Source organism: Scardinius erythrophthalmus (genome assembly GCF_964197995.2).
Source record: "Scardinius erythrophthalmus genome assembly, chromosome: 13".
Classification (NCBI taxonomy): domain Eukaryota; kingdom Metazoa; phylum Chordata; class Actinopteri; order Cypriniformes; family Leuciscidae; genus Scardinius; species Scardinius erythrophthalmus.
In genome coordinates, this window is record NC_138233.1 from 37515364 (window position 1) to 37535892 (window position 20529).

At 41.3% G+C, this 20529-nt stretch overlaps 1 protein-coding gene across 2 annotated transcripts in view; it reads right to left on the reverse strand.

Moving 5' to 3' along the window:
- Positions 1-2831: 2831 nt before the first annotated feature.
- LOC308701159 (UDP-N-acetylglucosamine--peptide N-acetylglucosaminyltransferase 110 kDa subunit) overlaps positions 2832-20529 on the reverse strand; it is a 28528-nt gene continuing 10830 nt past the window's right edge. For both annotated transcript variants that reach the window (XM_081383284.1, XM_081383283.1), the window contains exons 5-22: positions 18402-18518; positions 18240-18319; positions 17490-17685; positions 16681-16821; positions 16475-16575; positions 14794-14947; positions 14612-14713; positions 13929-14108; positions 13668-13826; positions 12419-12508; positions 12213-12338; positions 11453-11623; positions 11254-11370; positions 11001-11165; positions 9990-10142; positions 6275-6527; positions 5249-5372; positions 2832-3876 (exon numbers count right to left, since the gene is read on the reverse strand). In XM_081383284.1, the coding sequence (XP_081239410.1) occupies positions 3696-3876; positions 5249-5372; positions 6275-6527; positions 9990-10142; positions 11001-11165; positions 11254-11370; positions 11453-11623; positions 12213-12338; positions 12419-12508; positions 13668-13826; positions 13929-14108; positions 14612-14713; positions 14794-14947; positions 16475-16575; positions 16681-16821; positions 17490-17685; positions 18240-18319; positions 18402-18518 (2610 nt within the window). In that variant the 3' untranslated portion in view covers positions 2832-3695. The remainder of the gene's footprint in view (positions 3877-5248; positions 5373-6274; positions 6528-9989; positions 10143-11000; positions 11166-11253; positions 11371-11452; positions 11624-12212; positions 12339-12418; positions 12509-13667; positions 13827-13928; positions 14109-14611; positions 14714-14793; positions 14948-16474; positions 16576-16680; positions 16822-17489; positions 17686-18239; positions 18320-18401; positions 18519-20529) is intronic.

The window sequence follows — 20529 nt, forward strand, 5'->3', positions numbered from 1 at the left end:
AGCAGCGCTCCTAGAGAAGGGTTTATAATTTTACAACACAACCCTACATCTTCGCTGATTTGCAAAAAAAGCCCAATATTTCATTAATAATTAATTTAATAAACAAAAAATTAACATCACGAACAGTTTTTTTAATTTTAAGACTTTTCTCATTATATCTGCATGCCCTGGTCAAACGTTTCCTCAGCAGCCTATTCAAAGTGTATTAACTTACAATCTGCAAAAGAGTGGGATAGTATGCCCAGAAATGGCCAATTTAATGTTTATATCTTTACATTAACACAAGTGTATAAATAAATAAGCCGTTTTCATATAATCTATAATGCTCTGCCGCTGTGTGAACGCAGAAACACAGATGTGGCAGAACACATCTGGCTCTGGCCATATTAAATATTGTCATTGTCATAGGGGTCCAGTTGTCTTCAGATCTAGCAGTTCATCAAGGGACAGTCATTACTCTTTTGGTATCAAATGTAGGGTAGGCTACACCGGGGCTTCACTACTCTCATAGTGCATGACTGAAAATATGTGTTTGTGTTTAACATTGATGGAGCAACAGATCTTGTGTGAAAATAAATCATAAAAGTGGTGGATTTTGTTTAAAAATCGTATTAATGTATGATGTGGCGATCGAGGACACACACAAAAATATGTTTTTAATAATGAAGTTAATACTTGTTCAAGCCAATCACTTTAGCGAAGTTTGCACTTTTTATGTTTATTTTGATCAATTAAATAATTCTTTTTTGTTCATTAAATATACTGTCATTAAAATGTTAATATACAGTAAACTTTTAATAATTTTAAAAAGTAAAGATTCTGAAAGCATTGAAGATCCCATAATAATTTAACACAGATTTACAGTAGTAAGTAGACTTTAACTATGAAGACATTGTAAAACTATATGATAGATTGAATATAAATCAACACAAAAACATTTCACTACTTAAGTGAAAACGATTCCTATCAATAGTTTTATTTACACCAGACTGCAGTTTTGCCACGAGTAAAGTTTAATCAAAAGTTAGTGTTTCCCATTCACCAGAGAGAGACGACAGTTTCTGTGAAGGTGAGATACGTGTAGAAAACAGAATAAATAAAAGACCTAAAAATATTGTCAGTTTAATTCCAGAAATGTTTCAAATGTTTTGAGTTGACGCCAATTTTAAAATGCATGTTTGCTCAACTAGTTTCATAACTCAAATATTCTATTTAGTCCAATGTTTAGAAATCTAATGTGAAGAGTGTTTTCCACATGTCATATTACAACTAGTTGTCAAACTAGTGACTAAACACTTTTATTCTGAGGCTGCAAACATAAAATATAAAGTCACTGGATTAACTGCATTTACAGCACACATGAAGTTAGTTATTCATCAGCATGTAACGATGATCAACAGATGCTGGACATGCGGATTATGACATACAGATACACAATAATCTTTAAACTGTATTTCCAAAGTGTCTAGATGAAATGTTACAGAGATGCAGCTCTAGGTGGATCGCACTGAATCATCAGGATCGTGTCTTCATGTGTTTGTGCAGCTGTCCTCAGCCTGTGGACTCATGCACGAGTAGTCCAGTCCTCCTGCAGACTGAAGAGGTGTAGTCCAGGTGTGTGTGTGTGCTCTCCGTGATGACGCTCATCACACAGGAGAAGTGTGTGTGTGCTGGGTTCCTCCTCAGTGAACACAGCTAAGCCTAGATCCAACTATGCATGACAGTGTTTTTCTTCCGACATACTGGATTACATAAAGGAATGACCATATAAACATTTCCTTTTCTTCAGATTGCTAAATTATTGACGTCTGTTTCTCCCCATATCTGATTGTTTGAACGGACGTTATTCTGTTAGTTCTAAAGATAAAAAGTTGATCACAAAAAAATAAAAATAAATAAAAATTTTGCTCACAAACAAGTTCTTTACAAGTGAACGCAAAGTTTCTCGGTGAAACAAACCCACAACACTTCCTGCGGGAACACAGTTCAGTCAGCATCTCTCTTTCCCCCGTCCAGGACAAAACCACAGTCCAGGACTTCAGGCACTACTTTCTAGGCTTTCAAGGACAGAGATCTCACTTATCAAACTATATCTTTATTAGCGTTTCAATTATAAAAAAGGTAAACAGATTAACAAAAATAAACTAATAAAACAAAGTACAAATGATAAAGTGCAGCAAGGTGACTGTGGAAACTTTAATCACTGAAAGGATCCTAAGACAAACACATCGCTTTCCTAATTCAAACTGATTTATTTTCATAAATATATGATTGACCTTAAGAATGAAAGCTTGGATGTTTATGAGCAATATCACACTCATAACCATGAGGAACGGCTCTGTATCTGTGGAAGACGGGCTTCGGCATTCACTCTGTGTGAGAAGTGTTAACACTAGTTAAAATTAAAACAAATGTAAAACTAATGTTACATATGAAGAGTTCAGACGCAAAGCCTCTGAGTGCCGTCTGACACTTTCTTCTAGAATGATCATTTTTATCAAGCTCATATTTAAGTTCAGCATTTTCACTTAAATGACTATTAATAGGTAATCTTCATTACTGAACTTAAATACGAGCTTGATAAAAATGATCGTTCTAGAAGAGAATTTCAGATTTCAGAGTTCACTATCTGAACTCTTCATATATCGTCTTAATAATTGAAGCAGCTCTTCCTGAATATGACTGATCACGGGTTTTCCATGAAATCCGAGTGCTTAAAGCGCCTTGTACGAACCCTGTCCATCACAGTTTTAAGGGCTCTGTTAATAAAGCTATAACTATATCAGCTAATGAGCGATGCAACGTGAAGGATCTAGGACAGGCCACCCAGGTGTAGAAACATCTTCAGCATTTCTTTATTGAACTAAACTGAATACAGCGATCAAATTTACAATGGGTGCACATCACAGTTCAGTCAGCAACAACGTAACAGCAATATCATCACAATAACCAGTATGTCACTATTGTTAGTTTCATAATGTGTCGGCTCCTGAAAGGACTGAACGGTGAGAGAGAACAGAAAAGAAACCCGCAGCCAAGCATGTGCAACTCTCCTCAAGGTTTGCCACATCTCTTTATTTCAGTTCATGTAGAGCCTCGCAGAACTGACACACGCACAGCTTAAATAAAAGCAGTTCAGAGGAAGACAGTGTACAAAACCAGAACATCTTACAACATACTTACCTACACCTTTCCTGGTAAAACCATAAAAAATCAAGAAGAAGAAGCGGGAGTCAACACTTGAGCGGCTCGCAGGGCTTGAGTCAGTGTGTGTAATGATACACTCCTCTGGTGAGCGTGTTCTCAGAAACAACAGAGGATTATTTTCTATTGACTGCATACGGACACAGAGTTGGCATTCATCGGGGGAGAACACTGCAGATCCGAGGTGTGCATCCGTCACCCGGGTTCAAGCCATGATGTCGAAGCTGAAAGAGTCCAAGACGCACATGACCCAGCTAACTAACTAACAAAAGAGACCCTATCTGCGTTGATGACGGGTACATTTCAGGATCGAGTCCGTATTTCAGATCCACTTCAATCAACCACAGAAAAACAAAACAAAATCAGCGGAGCCAACAAACATGGAGGGGAAGAGTGCGAGGTCTCGGTCCGGGGTGATCGTGACGTGCTCACCTGTGAGTCTCTCATCGCCTGCCACACACACACTCACTCACTCACACACACACACATGCTCAGGTGCTCTCGCTGCTCTCCACAGACTGCATCTTCACCAGGTGGTCGGGCTTGGCCCCGGCGGCGTGATGCTCCCACATCTGCAGGTACAGCCTCTCCAGCTCCTGCGTGTACTGTTTGGTGTTGAAGAGCGGGCTGCAGATGCGCTGCTTCCAGACGCGGGAGCGCACCTTCTTCAGGCTGGGCGGGACAAGAGAGGGACAGCAGAGCGTTTAGGTGCGCTTATCCGAAAGGCTCGTCAGATGCAAGATTCACTTTTATGTGGCGTTTGCATATAAATGTGTGTTTGCAGTGTGAGGACACAACCACCATACAATGGAAAAAATCCATTCACTCGTTTATTTTTATCCTCAAAAAGCCTAAACACTCTCAATAATCAGGCCGTTTGGCTTTTCTGAGCAATGTGATGTCATAATGCTCATGCTCCGCCCACAACCACTGACGGACTGTCCCGTATTAGCATATTTCCCCCTCCGCCATTTGTATACTGTCCGCCAAGGCAACACTTTACGTGTCTTGGGGGGGCGGGGGTGGGGCAGTTGCTCATTATCATTTAAAGCAGAGTTTCTCAAACTCGGTCCTGGAGGGCCACTGTCCTGCACAGTTTAGCTCCAACCCTGATCAAACACACCTGAGCAAGCTAATCAAGGTCTTCAGGATCACTAGAAACTCACAGCTAGGTGTGTTAGCGCTAAACTGTGCAGGACAGTGGCCCTCCAGGACGGAGTTTGAGAAACCCTGCTATAAAGAGACACGCACTGAAACGGGTCGCCGTGAACAGAGCTGTTTTTGAGGAGGTGAAGGGAGTTGCTTTAAACACCCATTGAGGAATTTTAACCAAAGTATACGTTACACACTTTACAGGAAGACCCTAAAGAGTCACACCAACTTGTGGACAATGGGCATCTGATGACCGCTTTAAACACTAGAGCTGGGCGATGTCTACTAAAGTGGCGCATCTTCACATTCAGACATCGCGATGGCCGCTGACATCATGAGGGGAAACATTAAACGTTAAACACGTAACGTTCTCATCTTCCTCTAGACTGTTTCGTCTGGATGTGTGCAGGCTGTGCATCAGCTGACCCCTGAGGAGCGCAGCGCTGGTCTTATCTCACTATTCGGGGCTTTCAACCACATTAGGTTCATTTTAGGGTTTCAGACAACAATACATTTATAGTTTGTAAAACACACAATGCTGTAGTGGGTTATTGATCTAAGCCCTCAAACTTGAAAAGATTAACTTTGGAGTCAGAATGAAAGCCGATCTTTTCTTGAAATCTTGAAGCCCATTTTTAGATTATTTTAAGGAGACAAGCTCTGGATAAAACGTCATTTATTTATTACTTTTGTTTCTGGTTTATTTAATTGTTTATATGTGTATGCGCATATTACTGTGATTATATGTTCATTTGTATGTGAGCATTTATTATGCCTGGCTTTTGTTTGTTCTTTGCCTTTTTCCTGATCATGATGTGATCATGACATCTATCAGCCCAACCCTATTAAACATGTCTGGTTTTGAAAGCAGAAATTGACAAAGTGAGCTTACAATTCCATATCCGTGCCGAGCTTCACGGCGACGTCCTCGTACTCCTGCCGGCTCTGAGCGATGAGTTCGAGACAGCCGAGACACGTGAGCTGAGAGGTGGCGACCCGCGAGGCCAGCGTCTCTCCTGCGGGACACAGGACACACAGGAGAAGCATTCACACACACTCTGGAGGAAACATCAGGTGTCTACATCCCAGATACTACAGTAACATTCAATTCTACTTGAATTACATACTGTTTTCCACCTTCAGTTCATACTGTTATCAGAACTGAAGTATACTTCGGGCTTGAGGGTTTTGCCACAGACTTGCTCATGAGTTCTGGTTGGTTGCTAGGATGTTGGTGTCTCTATGATACATGATTCGGGTCCCTTGAAGTCTAAGGGATTTCTTCTTTTCATTTTTAGTCATCCAAAGAAACCACTGAAGTCTAAGCAGTGCCTATAGTCACGCTTACAGACCACACTGATAATAAGAAATGGGTTGAAGCCTCTGAATTAAAAGGCACATTTTTTAGCATGTGCTCTAGTAAGGGTGTAACAATATATCGTGTCACAATACAACAATACGTATCGTGGACAGTGACAATATGTATTGCGAATAGTTCAGACAAAATTAAAATTATTGTCCATGAAAAAATTCAAGTTTTCAAAGTTTTAGTGTCAGTTCTACATTAACCTACTATATATAATGTTGAATATAATATATAATAATGCACTGGGGGAATAAGTGTGTGTCCTGACAATGCCAGATGTCTGATGTTACCAGTAAAAGTGGCCGACATTATTTTAAATATATCTAGTCAGTGAAAGAGTCTACAATAATTCAGTGTTTTCATCTTCAGGATCATGAATATTGTTATTCTGGTGTCTCTATCGTCCTGTGCTTTGGGTTTCAGCACCAAGTCCAACCCTTTTGTTAATCTTTTATCATGTGTCTTGGAGTATCGCAATAATATGGTATCGTGATATGTATCGAATCGTGACATGAGGGTCTCGTTACACCCCTCGCTCCTCGTGTGTGTTACCTGGCATAGTGACCATGGGGGTCCCGGCCCACAGCACGTCCATGCCTGTGGTGTGTCCGTTGCAGAGCGGGGTGTCCAGGCACACGTCGGCCAGCTGTCCTCGCCGCACGTGCTCCTCCTTCGGGGCCACCGGGGAGAAGATGATGCGGGACGCGGGCAGGCCCAGGTTCTGGGCGTACTGCTGGATGTTGGGCTCGCCCACGGCCGGGAAGCGCAGCAGCCACAGCACACTGTTGGGCACGCGCTTCAGGATCTGCACAGCGGAGAGAAGCCGCTTTACCACCAGCACACGCTGTTCGCTTCAGTCAATCCATTACAAACACCACCATTTCAATTCACTCTGAGTCAAAGACTACAAAGATTTGAGGTTACTCAAAACATGTCTGCAGAAGCCTCTGCTGGTCACCACAGTTGCGGGCCTTATTGCAGGTGCATATAAAAACAAAAATTTATATTTGATATTTTATACTTATTTTTTTTCACGTTTTGTACATTATTCATTTTCAATGTGCTTTGCAAAAATGGCTGCTTGGTTGAAATAATTAAAGTCCCCCTGTAGTCAATCATTTTATCCCTTAAAACCAAAATTACATATTTAAACGTTTTTTTCCTTGAAAAAAAAAGCCTTCATGCCTTAAAATATCTTGAATGTAACTCGACACCCTTGCCTCAGTTAGTTCTACGCCCCTTCACTGCAGTTTTAAGGAGAAAATACGCAGCAATGGTGTCGACTTATGAATTACACATGGTTTGTCTTAAGGCGAGACACAGGAGGCAAAAATATCGGGGTTTTTTACTGGTCAATTTTGAGATTTTGGGATATTTGTCTTCAATAACATGTCTTCTTTCAGACTTGTGGTGGAAAAAAGTCAGAAATACACATTTAGGTCTTTATTTTACTACACTTTGTCTGTTTGCTTCTGTAGATTTCTCAGAAATTCAACAAAAGTTGGCGTTCTTAATCAACATCTGCTCCGCGATCGCTGCCTGCACCCTGTCATCACACACACCGCTGGAAAGCTCTCTCTCTACTGTACAATGCTGTCGGATCCAAATATGGTAATTTCCTTTGTATCAGCAACCAATCGTGAAAGTAAAAGGGCTGAATGCGTAATCTCATTGGCTTATGATAAATCTTTAAAGCCCGTTTTCTCAAAATGACCTTTCTCTCATACTCCAAGTCCGAAATCTCCACTTCAGTAGCACCGATATACACCAAACCTTCCAGTCTTGTACCTAGTTATATTATAAAGACAGTTACAGAGGGATTTGTAAATATATTATTCCTAGCCTGATTTATTTAACATTTTATTCCAAAAAACATGGCGAAAATCATTTTTTTAAGGCTATTGACAGTATATTCTGATTTACAGGATAACAGAAGTAGATATCCATAAATCCCTCTGTAATTTTTTTCCCCATCTAATATGTGAACACAATGAAAAAATAACTTTTAACCTGGCTTTATCCAATACTCAGATTTCGTTTTTTTTTTTAATATATGCAAATTAGCGCATATTAAATTAGATATTGCCTAATTTGCATATTTAAACATTAAATTACAGAAAACTTGTAATACATTTTTTTCTCATCTTAATGTAGGTAATCAACTGGGAAAGTTTCATGGTGATATCTGCTAGTTAAAAATGTTACCCTATTCACCTGTAGTGTCTCGCCTTAAAGCATATTAAATAGGGCTGTGACGGTGGCAGTTTTTTACCACCGCGGTAGTAATGGACCCAAATACCGGCGGTGTTGCGGTGGTTGGGGGGGGGGGGGGGGGGGTGTTAAAAAAAAAAAAAGAAACTACACACTAAAGCCTGAAAAGCATTGAAATAAATATCAGTAAATACTGGTAACTTACATAATATAATAAAGCTGAATCTATTAAAAAAATAAAATAAAATAAAATAAAAACTTTCCACACAAAGGCGCGTGATAAAGCCTACCGCTCTGCGCTTTGAGAGGGATGTGGACACGAGCAGGAAAGAGACCATCGATCTCGTTTCTGATATCCTCATGTTTTCTACTTGTAAAAGGTATGAAGAGCGAATTTTATCTTCCACAAGGGCAAGGCATTTAAGCTGTTTGCGCGCTGCCAGAGAAAGCAAAACTAAAATCACCCGCGCGTGTGAAACGCGCTTTACAAAATGAACTTGACGCGCCTTACCAATTATCATATGTCTAACAAGCACAAACTGTGTTAAAAATAATTTGACTTACAAGTAAAAATGTTGGCTATCTGTCCTACAGCGTTTTTCTACTTTAACACAGTAAAGAATACGAAAATAATCGACCTAAAAGCGAACAAAGGAAGAAACGTTTAACGCGTCTTTGGGTGAGACGCGAGTGAAGATATGGGAAAAGAAAAAAGAAATTCCATGCAGGGATGAGTCACGATTTTTGAATATTCGATTAGTTGATTTAATTATAGAATATCTAATGTTCTAATGTCTGTTGTGCGATCATTCTCTAAAATAAAATCTCAATGTTCTGGTGCTGATGCAGTGGTGACGCAGTGCTGCAAATAACGCACATAACAGCTGTCACAAAGAACCGGCAAAAGTAATGATTATGAACGTGTCAAATATAGCAAGGAGACATTTGAATTGTTTATTAATAAAGTGTTTTGTGTGCGTGTGTGTGTGTCAGTGTCGAGCTGCAAATATGAAGTTGACGATGCTCACTCTTGAAGTGAACGCGCCTGAGAAATGCACACTTCATACGGAAAACATAAGCATATGCTAGTCGGTTTATTTTCGTTTTGAATTGTTTTGTTTAAAAGTAGATAATTCAAGCTTTCTATAAGGAATAACTAATGGAATATTTTTAAATTCGCTAATAATCGGGTGACCAGATCGCAAACCAGAATTCAAAGCCGACAAAGCTTAAGTTTATGCGCTCACGTAGGCTACAACTATCTCTCTCGTCATGAATTCAAACTTTTACATGGCTGCGATATAACATTTAATTGCTAACCTATTATTTCTTTTGTAAACAACGCTTTGTGTGTCATAATATTAATGTAAAACAGCATTCATATACAAAAAATTTTTTTTGGCAAAACACCGCCGGTACTACTCAGCCACCGCGGTGGTGCGGTTGTCAAGTTTACCGGCACAGCCCTAATATTAAACACACCACATAGACACATAAACAACATTAAAAGCTGGATTTTCACCACAGGGGGACTTCAAAATTGAAAACTGCTTCAGTATTAATGAACAAAGATATTATTTAGCTGGAGAAACAACAGCGAAACAGTTATGTAGATAATGCCTTTAGCTATACCGCCCTAAACCATGTAAATAATACAATAGTTCAATAAGTTGACAGATTTAACTAGCTTTCTATTATTAATGTTAGTATTGTGCGTAAATGAGGAAACAATATGAACACTTTCTCTGTGTTCTCCGCACCCAGAGACCCCTGTTATTAGTCAGCAATGACCTGTTTTGCATCATCCAGCAGATTTGGACAACTCTTGGGCTTTAGTTCAAACTACAGACTGAACTTCTGCATTTTTGCATCACTGCCCACGGACAGTCGGATAGACAAATGGGCAGCGCCAAAATCCAAAGTGCACTATGGGTGTTTTTGTCAAAAGGAAATGCCACAGCTTTTCTCTAATCATGCAGCGCTGATTCCAATTTGCGTTTCCACTGCATAGACAAGTGTTGTTAATAAAAGCCCATCTTCCCCCTATAAATCTTACATTGGCCCACATCTGCAGGGTGGGAGGGTCAATCTTGTAGAGCTGGTTGAAGTTGCAATAGACAATAGCGTCTTCAGGAAGGCCGTATTGCGAGCGGGTGGTCACCACAATGGTTCGGGGAACTTCTTCTCCGGTTGCTGCCTTGTTGTTAATCTAAACAGAAAGGTTGAAGAACACATGAGTCGCTAGTTAAGGTACTGAGAAGACAAGCATGTTCCCTAAAACAGTGTCGCCCATCCCAGCTTCTCCGCCACCGTGTTTGTGCCCTACAGCAGTGGTGTGTGAAGGCCCAAGTGAAGGGGGAATGCCTATTGCACATATCCTTGCTCAAAGCGTGCGTTTCTCAGCCAGCTCGAGTGTGCCATACCTGCAAGGCTACAGTCCCAGATACTACAACCTCCTCCAATGTAAAAATCTGAAAAACAACAACATGTGGTAATATTCTGACTCCGCCTACGGTCATCAAATCGTCTTTTTCCCAGATCTTCCCTTAAAGCAGGAGTCAATCAGGAGCTGATCGAAGGAGGAAACTGATCTGAGATGATTAGAGTCGTTTCATCACCAATCGGAGTGAAATCAAGGCTCTCGCGTGCGAGTACAAACGCAACCGCGTTCGATAAGAACACCCCAACACTGCTTTGATCGCCATAATGAATTAGACATTGACGATTAGGCCATGATTGAGGTGTCAGGGACCACATTTACATACAAAGCCATTTTCAGAAGTATTATTAATTAGAGAGTGATATATTCTGTGTATGATTCACGTGAACACATTAAATACTCCAGTGACACAAATCAGAATGTCAAAACAAAATGGAGGATCACAAAAGAGTGTGCATGTAACCCTCTTTCACAGAATGAAGGCTGGTGTTGTGCATGTAAACGTGGTCAATTATCCACAGATCTGTCATGCTGAGAATGAAGGACAGGAGTAAACACAAGCCAGGACCCGCACAGCCAGGAAGAAGCAGGGAAATCAGTGAGAGGAGAGCCTCGATAGGGCCGTACCTGAGTGGTGGCCAGGCCGTTGCTGACGGTAAAGCCGTTGATGGTGACCTGGATCTGGCCCTGGTTGATCATGTTAATGATGGCCTCGGCAGCCGTGTTCATCGGGATGACGGGCATGGAAAGGGCACCGTTGCTGTCAGCCACCTCTTGACCATCACAGTCCATCTAATAGCGGGGGAGGAAACGTTAGCATGTCTGTTTAGCTGGGTGAAGGAAATGAGAGGCTGATTAAAGCGGTGATCTCTTGACTAACCTTCACCACTTTGACATCCGGCAGGCTTTCCAGAAAGGCTTTCAGATCGATGCCGTTCAGCACTATGCGGTTGTCAAAAATGTGTCCATTTGACTTGAAGTCTATCACTGCTTTTTTCTATTGGGCAAAGAGAAAAACGTGAACCTTCTCTTCTGTCATAGATCAAAATAAAATCATGTGGTGCGAGACTGAACGTTACCTTGAGGTGAGGGAACATGTTAGCATGATCTCCAATGAAGAAGGTGTTGGGCATGTAGGCCAGTTTCTCAGAGTATTGCTCTGCGTACTCAATAGGCGACGTGTCCTTGTCACTGATGATGTAGTCCATGAAGGGAGCACCACTGGTGCCTGGGTATCCCAGCCACATGGCCTGTGCGGATTGGAGAAAATACAGTTATTATTCAACTAAACCTTTATGTATAATCTGATATACTCTACTGTTCAAACGTTAGGGTCAGAAAGATTCTTTTTAAAAAGAAATTAGTACTTTTATTCTGCAAGGACACATTAAATTGATCAAGCATGTCAGTAAAGACTGAAAAATATCACAGTTTCCTCAAAAATATGAACTGTGAGGGATCATGTGACCCTGAAGACTGGAGTAATGATGCAGAAAATTCAGCTTTAAACACAGTAATGACATCTTCAAATATATATTACAATAGAAAATAGCTATTTTAATGGTGACACAAGATGCTAATCGTTCTGGCTGTCTCGAGCCAATATGCAAGACAATCCTTAATACAATTGTAAGAAAATGATCACTAAGTTTTTTTATTTAAGGAATCTGTTGCACATGGCTCCTCTAAATATGGCACAGGTCTATGCCTGTTATATCACCAACACGGTAAACATATTCCAATCACATAATGCGCACATTACATTAACTTAATAACATTAAAAAAATGTTGTGGATTAACACAGATGCCATACTGTAAGCTGGACTCTGAAAGGCTAACCTGAATGGGTGCAGGGCGCAGTGCGAACAGCTCATTGCGCGCTCCTTTAGTATAACCATTCATGTTGACCAGGATGTGGACTCCATCTTGAAAGATCCTGTCGGCCGCTTTTCCATTACAGGGGATCTGTGGAGAGATGAAAGCATGATGAAATCAAAACAGGTCCCCTGAGAGGAGGAGGAAGATGATGCGATGCCTAAACTCGCCTGTGAGAGGTCGATGAAGTGATGAGACTCTGCCAAGACTTTAACTCTGAAGTTGGTGCTGTCATCAGGGCTGAGGGCGTAGCAGAACACCTGCACAAAACACAACAGTATGAGGGGGGGGGGGGTTAATCATGGAGTTACTTTAATCATAAAATTACTATTTTTGCATTAATAAGTGCAGTTACTAAAAATATTACATGCTTGTTTATTGGCAATTTGACAAAGCACTGAGCATGAATTGAGATGCAGATTTAATTAACTTATTAATAACAGTAACTTGCAAAAACATATTTTTTATAGACAAAATGTAAATATTCTACTCTTGGTAAATGAACCATTGTTCTTTTAAAGTAACATGCTGAACTGACCGACAGACTCAGTGATTACAAAAGAAGCGCTCTTTACTTGTTTTCTGTGCAATTCAGTCACAATGTGAAGAAAAGTTTGTGCTTTTCATGAGACTTTGTGACTTCCTACTTATTTTCCATAAATTAGGGAGTGGAAATAATCAATAAGTGGAAATAATAATAAATATGTGGTCCTCTCCTGCCATCTACTGGTTATAGTGGTTATTTCATGTCTTTAAAAAAAAGTTTTACAAATCACACACACACACAGAGAGAGAGAGAGAGAGAGAGAGAGAGAGAGAGAGAGAGAGAGAGAGAGAGAGAGAGAGAGAGAGAGAGAGAGAGAGAGAGAGAGAGAGAGAGAGAGAGAGAGAGAGAGAGAGAGAGAGAGAGAGAGAGAGAGAGAGAGAGAGAGAGAGAGAGAGAGAGAGAGAGAGCTTTGAAGTGCTGGAAAAAGTGTGAAGCACTTGAAAGCCCTTGAAAAGTACATGAATTTAACTCTCTAAAGGTTGTACGAACCCTGAGATGAATAATGTCAAAACATTTGACTATTTCTGCCACAATACCATGGTTACAGTTAGCGTTACTACATAAAATCCATGGTGAATGTTGGTGATTTGTGGATTGAAAAGCCTTCTATAACTTGTTCGCACCAAATTTGAACACTTCTCACTAGATCTTGCTGCGATGTTATTAATTTTGCTGTGAATTCAAACGCTTTCTCACTGGATCTCCTGCGCTGAGTAGTAACGGTGTTGTGTGATCGAGATTGGCCCGCGAGTAAACCTGTTCTGAGCTCAAACGAGTAGCTCGACTTCATTCCACTTTTGTTTCTCATATGCAACACAAATGGCAGCAGAAATCTGCTCAACAGAAAGACCTTTACATAACAGACTCTTCACCTCAAACTTCTCGGAGTTGTGCATGCCAGGGATGGACTGCATCAGGTGAGAAGTGGGATGGTTGCCGAAATCTGAGCTAACGTAACCCACACGCAAACGGCCTGCACTGGCCTTCAGGTCCTTCGGATGCTCATAAGCAGGTTTGTGAAGAGCATTGATCTATAAAGCAAGAGAAGTATTACACTGATGCTCATACACTGAAAAATACTGACATTTTAGCAGAATAGGCCAGTGCAAATCCCTTTAGTGTAACATACACACCTTATCCAGACACAAGTTCCCATGTCTCTCTGCGATGGCCTTGCGGAAGCCATGCGAGAGGGGGTACAGCATGCTGTGGTGGGGGTGCACTGACGGCAGGCGGTTCTTATCCAGCTGATCCGCCACAATGCTCACCAGCTTCTTCATACGCTCATCATAGTCGGTCCAGTCACACACGATCTGAAGAGCAGAGTACAACACAGCATCACACACACGTTCCCACCCGAGAGCGGAGTGAGGATGTGCACGTTCACGATGCTTACATTCATATGTAAAGATATTTTGTAAATTTCCTACCGTAAATATATAAAACATGTATTTTTGTGAGTGAATATGACGCACAATCGCCAACATAAATGGACAACTTTAAAGGAGATTCTCAATGTTTGGATTTTTTTGCACCTTTAGAGTCCAGATTTTCAATAGTCAATCAAATCATATATCAAATATTGCCTAACAAATCATACATTAATGGAAAGCTTATTTATTTAGCTCTCAGGTGATGTATAAATCTCAATTTAAAAAAATTTACCCATGTGACTGGTTTTGTGGTCCAGGGTCACATATACAAATCACAGTTAGCTAAAAATATATTAATTTAAACTAAGTAATAATTTAATGCAGAAACAATGAGCTCATTGAAGTAATGCACACTTGTCTGTTAACGAATGATTATGACAGACCTGTAGACAGTGAGCCAGGTTGCAATAGGCATCAGGGAAGTCGGGCTTGAGCTTCAGGGCAGTGCGATAAGATGCAATCGCCTCAGGAATGTTCCCAGAATCCTTTAAGGGCAGAGTGGCACCGTTTGAATTCAAAATAACACTGAAAATAAGTATTATTCTTCACGGCTCAAGATTCATACCTTGTGTATGGAAGCCAAGTTACTGTGCGCATCGGCGAAAGCGGGGTTGATCTGAATGGCTCGGGTGTAGCATGTCAGCGCCCCCTGAACGTCCTGCATCTCTTTAAGAGTGTTACCCATGTTGGAGTAGGCATCAGCAAACGTGGGGCTGATTCTGTTCACGAAGCACAAACAGACAGTGAGACTTTGAAAGACGCCAATAGAGGGTATGCGTGTGACGCCACCGTCGGCCAGAGTGACTGCGGTCACACACACTGAACGGCAACACTGGTTTTCAGCATGAATGCCGTGAAAAACACACGAAACACATCTAAAATGGGAAAGAGCTTTGAGATTGACTGTACAACTAGATTTGACAAGAAATCTGAGGTATATTTTTACAGACTGCTGAAAGCTACAGAGCAGAGAAACAAATTGATCGCTGTGATTCACAGAAACAACTGGATCTTTGGTAAGTTGTAAGGAACACTATATTGAGATCAGCCTTTAGTTTAAGCTGATAATCAGTCCCTCCAGTTTTTCGCGATTCCGCGATCGCTGAATACAACGCAAAATCAACAAAATGTCTCATTTTTTTGCGATCCTGCATAATTCCTAATTTAACCTCAAAATAATCACAAAAAATGAAAAATACCTCACAAAACATTAAATTATAATCACCTAATTGAAATATCTCTAGTTTAATTAAAGTTTCAATGCATTTTTACGTGGATACAGATGTTGCGGGAAAAGGGGAAACTCCTTTTCCTCGATTAACTGAAGCGCATTTTGAAGGCTGCAGCTGTACAGCGAGTGTCTGGCTCACTCATTGGCTGTGCTGCGGAAACTGCACATCCAATGGCGCGGGCGCCTCTGACGTGTGCGCCAATGAGCTAGCATTACGCCATTACACATCAGAGCCCGCCAATGGGGCGCGGCCTTAGCCCATATTATTCTTTTACCGTCTATGATATTAGTCCCCGAAAAATGCCATTTTAGCAGGTTTAACGACTGAAGTGACAACTTGCCAGGTTACTATAGTGCGGCCGGCTACGCAATACTCGTTCCCTACTCTCAGGAAACTGAGGTTACGATAGTAACCGTGTAGTTCCCTTTCGAACTGTCACTTTGTATTGCGTTGCTATACGCAGTGGGGACGCCATGCAAAACACCGCACTATAAATAACTGGTTGCCTACTGCAGCTCAGGACCCCTCAACTCATGATTTACACACAGTTCTACAGTATAAATTACTACACCTGCTGTTAATATTTACATAGGTCAGGTAGAAATATTGCCCATAGGTTGTTTTAAAAGTTAATTTTGATTAGACCAAAATAAACAAGCTTTATGCACTTTGTTTGTGATTTGTGTCATGTATGACTATTGTGCATCTGACATAATACTATTATGGTAAATGAGATGTCCTAATTATAAAATATAAAAATCGCAAAAATTTTCACAAATTTCTGGAAATTACCACCACAAAATCAGTGATTTTGATCGCAAAAATCACACAAAAAAATCGCGAAATCCTGGAGGGACTGGATAATGGTTTGTTTAACTCGTGTTTTCGCAGTTTCCCCTGTTAAATAAAGTCACACAGCAGCTCTTCTGCCACTCAGTCCGGCTGAGGGAGTGACGTCAGTGCAAACCCTCAATACTTAACAACATATGAGTATATCTAGACTCAAGAACATGCCTGATGGCCTCCTTATAGTGCATGAGAGCCTCCTGAAGCTTCCCCTGCTGCTGCAGGACACTGGCCAGGTTTGAATGGGCAGCGGCAAATTCAGGGAAAACCTTTACAACAAAGAAAACCAAGACATGATTAAAAATCAATCACTTTTTTAAAGGCACATAATAACGGATATGTGTGTTTCCAGTGGACGTCACTGGTCCCCTCACCTCCAGTGCTTTCCTGTAGAGCTGCACAGCGTCCTCAATGTTGCCTTGCTCACGCTTGATGTTGGCCAGATTGTTCAGGGAGTCGGCATGAGTCGGGCACAGACGGAGAGCAGTGTTGTAACACTCCTCAGCTTCAGAAACCTAACAGGAAATGTGCAAGTTAGCGGCTGACTTTAAAGGCACTGGACCGCTCATTTACCGCTGTTCTGCAAATTTTCACAGGCAATTTTCATTCAATAGGAATCCACACATTTGAGAATTTCACGAGAGGGCAAAAGAGTTTGCAATGGGTTCAAGCGGATTCGCCTCGTTGACCAAAAGAAATCTGCTATCAGCGAGATGAAGACATGAATGCAGACGTCAGAGATTAGGGGTGCAACGGATCACAGTTCATCCGTACGGATCAGGCCACGCGGTTCGGCACGCATGTGATTCGCGGATTAACTGCTAAATTTAACCATCATAGAGTGAAAGTTTATAATTTGGATGTTTTGTCTTGCCAAATTTACATATTCAAACCATTTTAAACGCAGAAGAAGAGGCGAAAACGGGACATACGGATTATCTGTATCCAAAGCACACACGCGCAGAGAGAGAGAGAGAGAGAGAGAGAGAGAGAGAGAGAGAGAGAGAGAGAGAGAGAGAGAGAGATGTATTTATATATATATATATATATATATATATATATACTTTTTTTTTTTTTTTGGCTTTTTTCCGTGGCTCTAAAACTGCAAATGATCCAAACTGTGTATTTTGTGATCCGTTGCACCGCTAACAGGGATCCATGACACATGAACGTAGGTTCTTACATTGCCCTTCTCCTTCAGCGCATTAGCGAGATTGCAGTACGCATCAGGAAAGTGTGGCTGCAGCTCGATGGCACGGCGGTAGGTGTCGATGGCCAGGTCGATCAAACCCTGCTCGTAGTACACGCAGGCCAGGTTTCCATGAACAACTGCATGGTTCGGGCTCAGGCTGAGGGCACGCAGATAACCCGCCACAGCTCTGTAGGGGAAATGATGTCAGTCAGACTGGCTGAAAGAGGCAGAGAGGTTCGCACAGACACTGCAAAACGCAATTCAAGCACTGCTTTTTTGGTTTTCAAGGAATACAATCAGAGATCTCACTAAGCAAAAAAAAAAAAAAAAACAGATAAATAAAAATATACCAATTAAACAAAATGTTACAAATTAAGATGACTGTGGAAACTTTAATCATTGAAAGGATACCAGATATCGCTTTCCTTATTCAAACTGATTTTTTTCTATAATATATGATATATTAATATATGATTGACCTGAAGAATTAACGCTGTATCATATACTTGGATATTTATATGAGAAACATCACACTCATAGGCATGCAGAATGACTATCTATATCAGACGGGCTGCAGCGTTCATTTTGCGTGAAAAGATTGTTTTATCAATAAAATTAAACACTAATTTCACATATATTGTCTTTCAATAATTCAAGCACTTTAAGTAAGTTTTCATAAATATGGCTTTTTCCCAGGACTGTAATCCTGGAACTGCAGTGACAGAAGAAGTGACTGTTTACCTGTCAAAGATACGAGCCTCTTTCAGAACGTTGCCCAAGTTGATGTAAGCATCCAAAAAGTTTGGGTCCAAGGTCACTGCCTGTAAACCCACAGAACAGCCCATGTGAACATGGCGTTCATTCATATCATTTACCAAAGTGGGACTGTCATACACAACCAACCTTCTCAAAATGATGTATAGCCAGCCAGATCTCTCCCTGGGCGTTGAACACGCAGCCCAGGTTACTCCAGGCCACGGCGAAGTTCGGCTGAGTTTCGATTGCTTTCAGGTAACAAGCCTTGAACAGGTTAACAGTGAAAATAAAATAAAAACAGGAGGAAGAGGAGGAGGAGGAGGAGGTAGAGAGAAGACGGAGAGTAGACAAGGGAGGGGGTTGAAAAAGAAAAAAAAACAAAAGATCAAATAAAAAGGAAGAAAAAACAAAAAGGGCAGACAGAAATAGAGTTAGTATCTATTCTCACCAAAAGCAAAAAGTGAGTCTGCAGCATGGGCTCGCGTGCGCCAGATCTGCCGCGCTAAGCTGCACACTTTTCCTACGCTGCGCAAATCCAACCAACACCTACACTCAGACTTACATTCTTCAGTTATGCAGTTTCACATTAGCTTTACATGGCTAGAGAAATGAAACGCATTGAGTGCCGAGAAGACAGCTTTAGATCATTGACCTTACACGACCCCAGTAAATTCCCACAACCTTAAATGCAAGTGCGGTGTGCAGGTGGAGGTCCCTGTAATGCAAGCGCACAAAGCCACGCGGGCAACCCGCACTGAGATTGCCGCTTGCGCAGTTTCCGCTAGCGCCCGCATTCGCCTGCGCTAACGCCAGCTCAGGGTGAAGACTGCAGACCTGGAGCGATCCCACTCCCAACCAGACTGGCACACGAAACTATGAAACTCTCTACCCTTTGAGGCACTCGACTAGAGTTCGTTTCCCACGGCCGAATCCATTAAAAGCCTAAAGGAGATATTCGTCACGCCAATAGAGTCATGTTCAGGGCTGTGTAGCCACTGGGTGCCATGCTAGCAGGAAAAGGGCGTGCAGGTCTGCAACCCGCAAGCCGGGGGTCGAGGGAAGGGGAAAGTGCGGTTCAAGCGCGCGCGTTTTGGTCGCGGTTTTGTCGCTGCGCAGCCCTTGCGTCGCTGCAGACTCACAGCGCATCGTCTGCAACTCCAAATAAAGGAGAAAAAATAAATCATAATCCAAAAATGAACAGGAAAAAAATATCAACAAGTAAGAGAGTTAGAGGGTTCTTACTGTTCTTTTTGTTTTTGCATACAGCATCCAATCATTGTTCTTTGCTAATAAAACTTGGGTTTTGTTACCAATACTATGGTTTTGTTTTTCCTTGTTTTTTTGTTCTTCTTCAAAGGAAGCCACAAGACAGAAGAACTCAGGCATTGGAGTAAGGTGTTTTTCTTTCTGTTTTGTTACAAACCCGTTACCATATTTTGGGACTTTGTCTGGGGGGGGCGGCCACAGCTGGAAGAGGAGAAGACTGATAGTCCTAGTGTTCCTGTCCACCGGACCGCACCTACGCAGGAATACTGTCACCCACCTGAAACCTTCTCAATAACAATATCAGTGGTGGAAAACCAAAAGAGACAAAATAAGAAAACAAGAGCGTTAGTAAAAGTTTGACATTTCATATCGATATCAAAACTTGTATTGACAAAGCAAAACAAGTAAGACAAAAAAGGAGAAAAAGAAATATAAAAATGACCTAACATCAGTTTAAACCCATGCAATGAAAAGGGTTTTACATTTTTTACAAACAGGAATATATGTTCGCAAGGGAGTGAAGAAAGGCTTTGAGTTGAGATTTACACACTGTTCATAACCGTTCCACATTTTCAAATACAGGTATAAAAGAGGAAGGCGAACTGGCTTGATCTTACCCAAATGAACTGATCACATTGCTCTGGGAATGTTATTAATAAATCAGAACATACAAGGGGGAAGAAATGGAATCAAAGATCTTTTTCCTTTTCTGTATTCTTTGTTTACATGGTTTAATACCTTTATCCTTTCCTGCTTTCTTGACTCCTGGCCAATGGATAAGGGGGGGGAAAAAAGCCTTGGTGTTTAAGGACTTCATACTCATCTAGAAGCCTCCACAGCTCTGAAATAAAGAGGTCAACGCTTGTGTCGCGCGTGTATAGTTCTCTCTCTCTATCATGGTGTCTGACGCGTGCAGTGGAGTGCAAATAGCGATCTGTCTGCCTGGCACAGCCCAGGGCTGATGCACAGTGATGAGAACTCATAAACCCTCCCGAACCCAGTTAGACAC